Source organism: Chionomys nivalis, chromosome 17 (genome assembly GCF_950005125.1).
Source record: "Chionomys nivalis chromosome 17, mChiNiv1.1, whole genome shotgun sequence".
In the NCBI taxonomy this organism is placed as follows: Eukaryota; Metazoa; Chordata; class Mammalia; order Rodentia; family Cricetidae; genus Chionomys; species Chionomys nivalis.
The window spans coordinates 13,648,129-13,661,415 of NC_080102.1; the positions used below are offsets into that span (position 1 = coordinate 13,648,129).

A 13,287-nucleotide genomic window follows, 5' to 3' on the forward strand; every position below is an offset into this window, starting at 1 on the left:
AGAATATTTTTTAAACACGATAGTCATTAGGCTAGCAGTCAGCGCTTTCCCAATAATTCTGAAAGACACGCCTGCAACATTTGCACCTAGAGATGGATGACTACTAAATTCTCCTGAAAACCATACCCACCTGATGTTTCTGCTGCTGCTGCTTACTGGTGTTTCTCATGTACGTGTTGTACTTGATTATGTCCTGGCTCATTTCATCCACCCGGTCCATCAGCAACTGGAGATTCTTCCCCAAATGATTGCTGAAAAATGAAGTGCACTGGCATGCAGTCTTTAGGCTATTTTTTTTCTGAACAGTTCTGAGATGTTAACCGAACCTGCCTTTTGTTAAAGGCCTGAGCCCATACTCATGTAGAAACAGAGGCAGCCGATAGTGAGAGTCTGTACTAAGTTCCCCAGTCAACCTCAAGCATCACCAGGAGTGTCGGCCTTAGCTCTGTTTCTTCCTGTCGGAGCATGGGGATGGGGCCAGGAAAGGTGCAGCATAGCGAGTGAGACATCTACAATGGGCATTTTTAAAAGTCCAAGTTTAATTTAAACTCTGTACTCCTGAATGTTTTCCCTTAAAACCTTCCCCTCTTGTCCAAGAACTTTAAATCGGCAGTCACCAGAAAAGAACACATGAACAAGTAAAGCTCCTCCAACTGCAGTTCTTGTCTAGCAGGCTCCAAACACAACACCAGCCTTCGCTCTGCACTGCACAAAGCTCTGTCTCTCACCATTCCTAGAATTCTTTCCAGAAACTTCCTAACTTCTTGGAGAGGTATGCTAGTGATCAGCAGAATGACCACAATACACACCACTGCTGCCTGCAAACATCCGCTGCCACAAGAAGCCTGAATAACTGACAGACACATTCCAGCAGCGGCGGCCTGACAACCAGTGCTCCATTCGCCTGCTGCAGACAGACAGACAGACATTTGCTAACGTTTATTACATGGTAGTCTCAGTCACAGGAAAGAGGGAGACAGCAAGGCATCAGACACACACAGTCTCCATCTTCACTGGACCTGTAACTGGAGAGCTGAGGAGACGCTTTAGATAGTATGTCAGAGTATCTCTGAGGAGATGGCAGCCTGAAAACAGAGGATTAGGCATCAATTATGCCAAAAATATGTTCCAGAGAAAAGATAAGTACAAGTGATGAAGGCCTGAAGACAGGCAAGAAATAGGCATCTTAAAATCCATTTAATTTAAAAGCAAGAACCACCCAAGAAGGCCAGAGGCATCAAACCTCCCTTCCGGCCTGCTCACGTGGTTTGTGGGAATGAATCTTTCGACTACAGTGTGAAAGCATCCTGGCCAATTAAAGACTAATGAAGACTGCTTCCTTTAAAATGGTTAGCATTATGAAATCGTGTCTATTTTAAAAATATGAAATGTGAGCCAGCTGTGGTGGTGCACACCTTTAATCCCCAGCACTTGGGAGGCAGAGTCAGGTAGATCTCTGTGAGTTCCCGGACAGCTAGGGCTACATAGAGAAACTATGTCTTTAAACACCAAAACATAAAATAGAACCACAACTAGTGATGGGCCATCCCAGGGGAAAATGCCCTTAGCCTGCCCACGCCCAGTAAGCACAACTGCCGCTTTACACACGGGTATGACAGAGGAGTGGGGTGCTGGTGGCTCAGCTTCCTAGTCTGAGCAGCCAACTGGTACAAGAAGAAACAGGCTGGGAAGCTTGGGACCAAATCAAAGTAAATCTAATTATGGATTCCATCTGTAACCAGAAAATTAGAAAGTTTGGGTTCTTTCTTAAATGGTATTATAACAGAAAGAGATGTGTATGGGTGAATAAATCTACTTTTTAATTCCAGTCAAGCAGTTCTTAGACAACTTTGACTCAGTAACTCCACCTGCCTAATCTCTTTCTATCTTCTTTCCCTCCTCTCCCCTTTTCTTTTCTCCCCGCAGGGTGTCACGGAGACCAAGCTGGCCTCATACTTGTTGTCAGTGAGGTTAACCTTGAATCAACCTCCCCATCTTCCTGCCCCCATCTCCTTACTGCTGGTGTTCTACTGGCTTCAAGTACTACTTTAATACTAATACTTAATTCACATTTATAGTATTTCATTGAAATTTTTAACTTGAAAAGTATTTCTTCTCTGATAATTGGGTATTTGTTGCTGTTTTCTAATTTCTTAATAGTTTGAGTTTAATCCACCCAGACTCAAGTGTTTGGGCATATGGTGCAAAATGAGGAATGAGAGTGATTTTTTTCCTGGTAGCTAACCAAATGTCCAGAACCACTGATTAGTCACATTGCTTCCCAAATAACTTCAGGATTAATTTAACAATACTGCATCTCACACTCATTCTTTCAACACTTTCACTGCCAGTCACTCCCTTAGACAATAAGGATTAGTCTGTAAGACACTGTTACACTCTGCACATTGTGCCGAGAAGGTAAAGAGATAAGCACAGAAGTGCGGTTAAGAGCTATAACATGCACAACAGATGCATAGGAAAGATGGTTGGGTGGGATAAAGTCAGACCCTCCCAGATGATCTGACAACGACATTTTGGGTTTTTGGTGATGGTGACACACAGGCAACAAGAGTGGAAAAGCATACTGCAGGTACTGGGCAAAAGCAGCGTGCTGGGACCCCAATGAGGAAAAGGAGGTGCATGGAAGGAGATCCACTGAGAACTGGGGACATGAGCACTAGGGCAGTGTAGAGGCAGGCAGGAGCTATGCTCCAAAGACCCCCGGGCAAGTACTATGGCAGTGCAGAGGCGGGCAGCACACGCACCAGACCTTTGTAATCTTGGGCTCCCATCCAAAGACAATAGAACCCGGCAAAGACTTCAAAGGAGCAATATGAGCATCCTGTCTGCACATAGCAAGATAACGATTTTGAAAAAGGAATTAAAAGTAAGAAAAAATTAAAACAAATGAGAAAAAAAACAGTAAGTTTTAAGACCAAAATAAGTCAAGGAAAGATAATGAAGTAGAAAAAGTTGATGGAAATAAGATGAAGTCACCCCTCAAGGTACATGGCAGGGAAGACAGATCCAGAACAGCACTAACATGGAGGGGTGAGCAAGAGAGTTCACTGTGTATAAAAAGCAACCCTTACTAAATCAGTGGATTCCAAAGAGTCCCATAAAGAATTAGCCAACAGTACTCAGTGCTAAGTGATGGACGATATCCAGGGACAAACAAATTTTTAAAACTTTGGTGAGAGCTCTGTCTTAGGGTTTTCCTTGCTATGAAGAGACACCATGACCAGGGCAACTCTTTTTCAGAGGTTCAGTCCATGATCATCATGTGATGGAGAGCATGATAGCATGCAGGCAGATGTGCTAGAGCTGACAGCGCTACATCTTGCAGGCAACAGGAAATCAACTGAGACACTGGGTGGTATCCTGAGAATAGGAAACCTCGAAGTCCGCCCACCCCTACCATCACACACTTGCTCCAACGAGACCATACCTACTTCAACCAAGTCACACCTCCTCACAGATTATGGGGGACAATTACATTTAAACTACCACAAGTTCCAACGACATACATTGTAGTATGGGGACAGTGGGAAATAAGGAGATAAAGACAGTGACAGAAAACACTATCAAGAAATTTAAACACAAAACAAGGAAGGGGTGAAATGTTGGAGAATAATAGCATGAAGTCAAGGTTATTCTTTCTGCAACAGAGAAGGCCTGGCAATAACAATAAACTAGGAATGATATGAAATAAAAATCTATGCAGAAGATGGACACTTGGAGTCCCTCAACTCAGTTAAGGCATAAAAGTTGGGGGCAGGGTAGAACTGCCTGGGGGCAAACGTTTCAATGGTGAAAGACCAGAACTATGTCAAGTATGAGAAACACTATTGACATGACTGGTTGTAAAGCAAGACACACTCTTAGGTGGTGGTGGTGGTGGGGGGGGGTTGTTGGAAGGGGGTAGAAGAATACAACGGGGAGATTAGACAGAGAGCAGGAGAGACGCTGGTAATGCAGAGAAGCAATTAATCCTGGAGACTAGCTACACTCACTTCAGCAATGCAAAAATTAAAAAAGGCCTTGCTGGGGCTGAAGAGGTAGCTCACTGGTTAAGAGTATGTGCTTTTTTTGGAAAAGAAATCAAGTTCAGTTCCCAGCACCCATGTAGAGTGGATCATAACCAACCGTGTCTCAAGTTCCAGGGGGATCTGACACCTTTGACCCCCCATGAGCACCTGAGCACACACACGCACTCATATGAAGGAGGAGGAAGAAAACAAAAACCACACTCCCAAATTCCTAAATCTTACTTTCCATTGATGTCTTTCAACTGTTAAGCCATGTGCTAAAAAGTATATGGTATATGCAATCACAGTAAAAGACTGCCATCAAAGATACGGCAACACATATACCATAACAGTGGTCTTTAGAAACATACTCAAAAAGACAGTGTATAGGCACCCGCAATTAACATTTCATACCAATTTCAGATACCATTCACAGAAAATCAGATCCATCACCAGGAGCAATTTTCTGAGGCAATCTTTTCAGTATTGGTTTAGCCAGTATAAGGAAATAGGGAGTTCCTGCGAGGAGCTTTCTATAACACAGTTCTGTCTTTAATTGCCAAGGAAACAAAGAATTGAAAATAGATAACTTAAACAGATGTGAACCAAGACAGTGTGAAGCCGACTCTCCCCAAAGCATCAGTTCATGCTTATTACCCTTAATATAGAATGCTCACTCCTAGTTTACTGTCTAAAAGAAGGAAATAGAATTGCTTTTCATGTGTGAAAAGCCCAAGGCCTGTGCTCTACAAATGTAAGAACTAACAAAGACTGATTTAGAATGCCCATCTAGTAAAATGTACACGACTAAGGCTCTGAACAAAAGGAACTGCACATCTTAGACGTGTTAAAAAAAACAAATTAACTGTAAATGAAAGAACTGACACCCATATAATAGGTCATGGAAGAGAAAATAAGCCTAATATCCAAGGAAGGAACTATGTAATAAAGGTTTCTAATCAGGATTCTAGGAAGGGAGGGAGGGAGGGAGGGAAAAGGCACATATTCAGGTATCACCTTATTATCCTACTGATGCCCCAAATTAATGAGGATATACAAAATGTACACTCTGGTATCACCTGGCTCTATCTAAGGATTCACAGATATAGGATAGGCATTGCTTCCTGCCCCACAACACTAATTTACCCTTTGAACAACAGGGAAAGCAGAGGCCTCTCTTTCAAAGTCACAACAATACAGAAGATAAAGCCATAATAAAAGTGTTTGGAGATTTTTGGTGATGGAGCAAGCTAGGGTAATGTTCCTGCACAACAGCGATTACAGACTGGCTCACTGGAGACCCGACAGCTGCACAAAGGCTGTGTTGTCTCCTGATACAGAAAGGGAAGAAGGGAAGACGTGAATCATACAACTCTGTACTAGTACATCAAACTGTAACCTCAGATGCCTTTAAAGTAGGTCCTTAGCTTGATTCTTTAACTATAGGTGTGCTGAGTATCTCTGTAAAAACAACAGAAAAATCTGATCTTCTCAGACAAGTGTAAGGACTGTTATAAAAATAGCTTTGCAACTAAACAGTACACTCTTTGGGTCCTTGAAACCTGGCTGTATCATTTAGCATTCTGGTTACCATTAGGTTTCCATCTTGTTGCCCTTCAAGGCCTTTCCAGTGGCCTTTGTGATGGATTAATGTGATGGACAATGTTACCTGAATTACAGTGCTGCTCACACAGAACACAGAGAACACTGGTTTCCTGTCCTTTGTTCCTCTCATAATTACAAAGCTTTTCATTTTTCTAACAAGTATTGAATGATAACTACAAATCTGACAAACAACTGAAGTTCTGCTACAAACCGATTGCTTAAGAAAATATACCTTTCCGGGTGGTGGTGGCGCACGCCTTTAATTCCAGCACTCGGGAGGCAGAGGCAGGCGGATCTCTGGCAGTTCGAGACCAGCCTGGTCTACAAGAGCTAGTTCCGGGACAGGCACCAAAGCTACAGAGAAATCCTGTCTCGAAAAAACCAAAAACCAAAAAAAAAAAAAAAGAAAGAAAGAAAGAAAATATACCTTAGCCAGGTATGGTGGCATACACCTATAGTGTAAGGGAGAAGAATTTTGAGTACCTAAGCTACCCCGTGAGAGAGCCACTTAGGAGTTGAGGGGAAACCGTCTCTCTCTTTTAGTCACCTGACTATCGACTCCGTGTGTTTGTTTTATATAATATGTCTACTGATGCCTCCTTCTACCACAAAGGACAACCACTGAAGCCGAAAAGGGCATGTAAAAGAGCTCTCTGTGAGTTCACCAACACTTCTACTAAGAGGACTGGGACTGAAGCAGTCACTTGCCTGGCATGTATGAGATCCTGCACTCAATACCCATGACTTAAAATAAAAAAAAAAAAAAAAAAGTAAGAATTTGGGGACCTAGGGAGATGAAAAGTAATTTCAGAAACACAATTTGTTCTAGGACATCTCAATCAGTATTATAGCAAAATAAAAATATTATCTTGCCAATTCAACAGCTAAAACAAACAAACTAGAGGAAATTGCATCCTCAATGTAACTTCTAAAATAGCAAAAGCCAATGAGGATCAAAAATGCTAATTTTGGTCACATGCTCTGATAGCTGAAAGTCTACTGCTCGGGAGGTCTCCGTTTGTACAAGGGCCACTGCAGTCAAATGAAGTCTTTCTCTGCTCCGAGCACATCAGAGACTACAGAGCAGCTGCCTGTCTCTTGGGATCGAGTACAGTAAACAATATCAAACTCAACTTCAGCAACCCCTCCCTATCAGGGTCCAAATGGCACAGTAAGGAAGACAGCCCAGGGTCCTTACAGCAGATCACTGATGGCTTTCACGGTCTAGCGGGGCGAGACAAACTCTACACACTCTTCCATATCTTAGTAACCTCCAAGCGCTCTTCAGGAATTTCTCCTGGTTTTACAAGGACCATCTACACAAAACAATTGTTTGCAAGGTGGGGGGCTTTCCTTAGGAAGGGTCACTTACCTGCTAGCAAGACTGAGCAATTCGTGCTTGTCCGCTACGGCTGACTTCTTCTCAAGCTCCCACATCAGGACATTGATCAGATGGGAGTTTTTAATTACAATCGGCACTTCCTCAAACATGTGCTCAAAGGTGATGCTTGCCTTTTTCAATCTGTGAAGCACGTTAAAGACACTTGAGGCTGATGGTCAGCACTGAGTGCTAAACTGAGTGCTTCCCACATTTCACCGATTACCGCGCTCTCCACAGACTTAGCTTCATTAGTCTTTTAGGGGCTTGGGGTGGAAAGTGATTGCCAAGCCTAAGTCCAGTGACTTGAGTAACTTTAAAAATGATCTGAATCTGAGCTGTAAGCCCAAAGATTAGGTCCCTGGCAAAAGAACTTGCTCATCCAGTGTTAATCAGGAGTTCTTAGGTTTTTAGCGACACTGAGAGGTCACTGTGAGCTGTGATGTGATCCACACTCACGGCAACTAGGGAAGGGCCGTGCTGTCTGCACCTCAGAGAGGTGACTGCACAGGAACGGGCACAGGGGACTCCACACCAAGTGCAGGACACAGCTTCTCCTAGGTTGGCTGCAACTCCACACTCAGACCTGGTCATGAGTCAGCTTTGCTTTGAACAACCTACACATGTCTTTTTTTTTGGGGGGGGGGGCAGCTGGGAAACTAGAGATGAACTGTCTGGCATGAAGTTTCATAAGAAGTTTATATATATAAAAAAAAGCCCTTCACAATAACAGAATAATTCTAAATATTTTTTAAATGTACATATTCTTATGCCACAAAGTCAGATCACAGAACAGTTCATCTGATGTGTACTTGTTACCCCGTAAATTTCCAATGAGCCACTTTTTTTTCTCTGAATGCTTGAAACATTGAGATTTATTCCACTTCTTCGTCAAACAGGCCATGAGGTGCAGAAGCAGACTACAGCTTGCACTCTGATGGTGGCTAACCACTCTTCTCACCTTCCTTTATCCACCACTTGGAGAATGCTTCAAATACGGTGGCTAATTAATTCCCACTAAGTGAGTTCACCCAGTGAAAGCAGCAGATGAGACTTTCCACACAATAGTTTTTAAACTATTTATGCGGAGAAGGGAAATCAAATGGCCCTTGCACAATGCAGAAAACTTTTCATCCGCACGGTAATGGCATTACCATAGGCCAACTGAGGACTCAGTACATGTGGTGAACTGAAATTCTAGAAGAAACACAGAGTCCTCTACTGCACGCCTCATGGGCCTAGAACACTTACGCTTCAGGGGAAAAGTCCTTCTCTTTACAAACTTCCATCAGTTTAGGAGTCAGTCTGTATGCCTTCAGTGAGAGAGACCCTTGGGCAGTTTTTATGGGATCTCAAAAAAGAAAAAGAGAAAGGTATTACTGAGAAGTTTGCCACTGTTAGTGCTTGTAAAGTACTAGTTCTGAGGACACTGTTACTAATCACACAAGCTTTGAAATATGAAGACCAAAATATATAATCAGTACATAATTTGAAGCTGATTAAAAACAGAACAGCTTCCTCCTTAAAACAAAAACTAAGCATCAAAATCTAGGTGGAATACCTTCAAATCCATTCCTCAACTAGAACCAGAAAACTTGTTGAAAATTAAATGTATGATATGTTCTATAGGTCTTCCATAAACAAGAGAAAATACTCATGAATACTGAACATAGAAAAGCTCTGTGTACACTTCTATAGCCCTTCAGTCAATAAACTGAAAACAAACAGCCTGGGAACAAAGCACATCATCCAGTGAGTGCTGTTCACGGTTCTTCATTAGGCAGACTGTAAAAACAAAACCACTGTGTCAAAGCGCTATCACAAAGTGTCATTTCAGTTTTAGAGAAACAAATTTTTGTCAAAACTGACTGCTTAAACAGTCCGCAAGGAAGGGAGCTGAGCACTTGCTGCATGATAACGGCTCTGGTGTGCCAACGCTTGCCTAAAACCTGTGTCAACATTCATGTTGTCTGAAATTCAACACAGTGAAACTTTTAGCAATAGGTGATAAAATGAAAACCAAAATAGATTGAAGCAAGTGGAAAATTCATCAAGGTCTGATGATGCAATGTTTCCAGCCAATCTAAGTGCCCTTTAACAACTTGTTCTCCCTGTAATCCAATTGCTAACACACTGAAACAATTTCAGGGCAGCTCATAAGATTGATCGTATTCATTAGTATTTTTTCTGACAGATACTCAGGACGTTACATTTACTTCTCAGCTGGAAACTATATGCAAGTCTGCCAGATATGGCAAACTGTGAGTGTTTGGGAAGGGGGAGGCTATAAAGCTGTTAAATTGCCTACGGTTCTGATATAGCACAGAACATCTGGTCTGGAGAGCTTGAGGAAACACCATTAAATAGGCCGAAAAGAAAAAAATCTTTGTGCTAAGAAACAGTCCAGGTTTTGTATGCTGCTGTCAGAGGTAAAAAAAAAAAAAAAAAAAAAGAAGAAGAAAAAAGAAAAAAAAAGGAAAGGAAAGGAAAACTTGGCACACTGTATTATGATTGGTCAGTCACGTACAAAACCAGACACGCCAGCAATCGGGGTTTGTTAGACATCTGGTCTCATTCCACCAGCCCCTGCAAAGAGGGAGGGAGATGAAGGAAAAAAATGAAGCAGCTACTCCAGCATTCCAAAACGTACACATCAGGGCTCTGATAGCAAGAAAAATAAACAGAAAGAAGGAAACCCTGTCTAGACGTAGCTGCTGCTGAGGCTGCTGCAGAGCGGAGCTGATATTTACTTGAGAGGGCCTGCCAGCACTGCTCCAAGAGGCAGAAAGACAGAAAGCAAAAATAGCAGTAATAATATTAAGGGAGGAAAAGAATAATAAAGGAGCCTCCTACTAACCGTAAATGAGGACGACAGATTCCTCAATGGCATGCTGGTAGCTGAACTGAGAGTCCAGAAGCGCCCGGGTAACAAACGAGCCGTAGTACGTGGACTGGTACCAGCCCACGTGGAGGTGATCGATGTTCACATGGCGAAGGCTTCGCATCATCTCCATCTGATACTGAACTAGAAGACACAGCAGCGGAATTCATACAAAGCTCACCAAACAAAAACCAAAGCATTTAATGATGCCACTAACATTAAAAATAAGACTTTTTCATTTACACAAAAAGAGAACATTTTTCAAATCACTTCAAATAATTGGTCTTTTCCTTTTGTTATTTAACAAATCATATTTTATACAAAAGGTATTAGAAATACAAAGTTAATGTCTTATTATAAACAAGGAATTATTAATTGTAGCTCATACTTCTCTTTTCTAAAACCCTAAAAACAGTAAATGTATAAGGAAAAGGTATACAAGTGTTTGATTGTAATAATTTCATCTGAATTAATGGTGAGAGTAGTTATTGTCTCCTTCACATGTAACTTTGGGAACTAAGAACTAAATCCATCAAGAAAACTAAGGGAAAACAATTACCACTGACTTACATATGAACCAGACAGAGGCTACAGCTGCTTCAACATAAGAATTCATTTTTGCCTTCATCTAGTGCCCCCTACTGCATATACTTACTTTTAAAAAGACATTCTCTTTTCTTCTCTTTGCATTCATTTGTACTAGTAGATGATTTTTATTAGACTGGTTGTATTTTAATCACCATATATACAAGGAAAAGGTGTGCGGGCTTTTCCTTTTGCTGAATGAGTATAATATATATTATTTATTTAAAGTAGTAGTACTAAAAAAAGAGGCACAAATTCATAAAGTAATAATTGCCTTTAAAAAGCAATATAGAGTTGGAGAAATGTCTCAAAGGTTAAGAGAACTGAATTTAGTTCTCTTAGTTCTCTCTCAGCATTCACGGTAGCTCACAACTGGCTCTAACTTCACCTCTAAGGAGAATTATACACACTCTTTGCTCTGCAAGTGCATACACACATGCATACAAACATGCACACACATATCAATAAAAAGAAATCTTTAAAAATAAACATTACATCCTAACAATGTACACTTAATATAAAATAGAGAAAAGTTTTATAGTCAACACACTAGCCAAGCTATGTCTATAATGAAGAATGAAGGCATGGTTGCACAGAGTAGCCATAACTGCTTGACACTGAGCCTGACAACTTCATTTTCAAAACAATCAAATTTTACCAAAAATTTTATTATTGCTATTCCTCTGATCGGAGCACTATGGTTTCAAAAAAGAAAAATCAAACAAGACTCAGATCACAATGTTTTTCAACATGTTATTAGGCAAAGAAATTAACAGGCTTTTGTCAAAGAGCATCTACCTCTTGTAGAAATGACCCAAACGCAATACACCTATCACTCTTTGGAAGAACCAAATTTCATTCCACAGTAAATCTGCTGTTAAGATGCACACACATAGAAACAACTCACTTCAAAGTCAGCTCGTTCATTCATTATTCTCTGGCTGGACTACTTCTTTTGTTCCTATTTAAAGGGTATGGTGGAGGAGCTAGAGAAACAGCTCAGCAGTTTAGAGCACTTGTTACTCCTGTAGGTGGCCTGTGTTCAGTTCCCAGTACACACATGGTGGTTTACAACCATCCATAACTCCATTAACTACAGTCTCATGGATCGGATGCCCTCTTCTGCCTCCATGTGCACCAGGCATGCAAGAGGTGCATATACACACATATACTCAAAGTACTCATACATACATACATACATACAAACAAACAAACAAAAAGTAAAGGGTATGGCAAAGAAGGTATATAATATGCTATACACTTTTATAAATTCTGTATCTTTTGCAATTTCCTAAATAATGTGTGAAAACAAAGCCCTATAACCCATGTTACATTCTAAACCACAGTTAAAAGCATCACAACCAGGTTGGAGACAGCTCAGTGGTAGAGCATCCTCCTAGAACATGGAAGGCTCTCAGTTCAATAGTTACCTAATTAATCTTTTTTAAAAAGTAAATTAGCAAGCTACAACCAAATCAATAACCTTATAGCAAGTATTTTTGTCTTAGTACTATCTCTTTCTGTGATGTAAGAAACACCTCACTATCCTATTCTTTCATCCAACTTAACAGATTCTCCCTCAACAACCCAAATCATTCCTTTGGTCTCTAGCATGAGACTCTTCATATAAACTTATTTGACAAATTTTAATCAAATTTAACTTACAAATAAATACCTTAATACTATCAGTAAAATGGGAGATAAAATGAAATTTGCTAGATTGTTTTAAAACGAAAGTGACGAGGAGACGGAGGAATTATCAAATAATGGACAGAACAAATACCATTAAAAAACAAACACCACATCAGTACTTGAAAAGCAGTGTCAGTGAGTGGCTGAGCCTTAGTACAAGAGCAGCATCCACCACACCTCTGCTAGTGAGTAGCTAGCAGTGCCATCTACCAACTTGGAGGACCAGAAAAAAGAGTGCTCCTGCCAGCTCTGACATTTTCCCTGTGGGGATCTTGCCGCCTCTATTAGCTAAAGCAGGCATGCATTACAACTTAAATCAAAATGCATTTTTTGGAAAAAAAAATAGTCTATAAGCTAACTAAAACTCCCCTCAAATAGCTTGGATAAAATGAATTTTACAAAAGCATTTTCAGAATACCTCACAGAGTTTAAAAAAATTCTAAGATCAGTAGCAAAACTCCAGTGTCCAGCTCCCCCCACTCTTCCCTATTCCACAGGCCCTCCAAAAAGACCAATAAAGATGAAGTTCTTCTCTAAACCGAAAGAGTCAGAGACACAAGCCCCAGGGCTACTGGGTGCATAACTAAATCTGGAGACTAAGAGTAGGAACGCTGATTATTTATCACGTCAGGAACAAAGGAACAATGTGCCCTCTTTTCCACCAGAGAATGCTAAGATTCTGGAGGTTGAACATATTCCTTCACAAGTCACTATCTTAATGACTATAAAAATGAAAGTGCCAAGAGCATGGGCAGTGGATGAACAAGGCTGCTCTGAGGAATTCTAGAGAGGGCACTGCATGCCTGTAATCCCAACACTGGGGAAGCAGAAACAAGAGGATCAACTGCTGACTTGAGCATCATCTTGATCTCTGTAGTGAGCCGTCAGGCCAGTCGGACGGAGACGTACGGAGAAATCCCAAAACCATGAGAACAAACAAAACATTCCAGTCCACTGGAATTTTACAACAAAATCTGTGCTTCGCCCATTCTGCACAAAGCGTTAGTTCTTTATCTAACCTGACTGCGCTCATGACTCAATTTTAAGAATTGAGAATTCTGCCAGGCAGTGGTGGCAGCACACCTTTAATCCCAGCACTTGGGAGGTATTGACAGGCA

General features: G+C 41.1%; 1 protein-coding gene across 1 annotated transcript in view; it reads right to left on the minus strand.

The window, feature by feature from the left end:
- Positions 1 to 13,287, minus strand: part of Eif3h (eukaryotic translation initiation factor 3 subunit H) — a 75,262-nt gene that overhangs the window by 3,432 nt on the left and 58,543 nt on the right. Inside the window, exons 3-6 of the mRNA XM_057792373.1 lie at positions 9,869 to 10,036; positions 8,263 to 8,362; positions 7,006 to 7,155; positions 131 to 251 (exon numbers count right to left, since the gene is read on the minus strand). Coding sequence (XP_057648356.1) covers positions 131 to 251; positions 7,006 to 7,155; positions 8,263 to 8,362; positions 9,869 to 10,036 — 539 coding nt within the window. The remainder of the gene's footprint in view (positions 1 to 130; positions 252 to 7,005; positions 7,156 to 8,262; positions 8,363 to 9,868; positions 10,037 to 13,287) is intronic.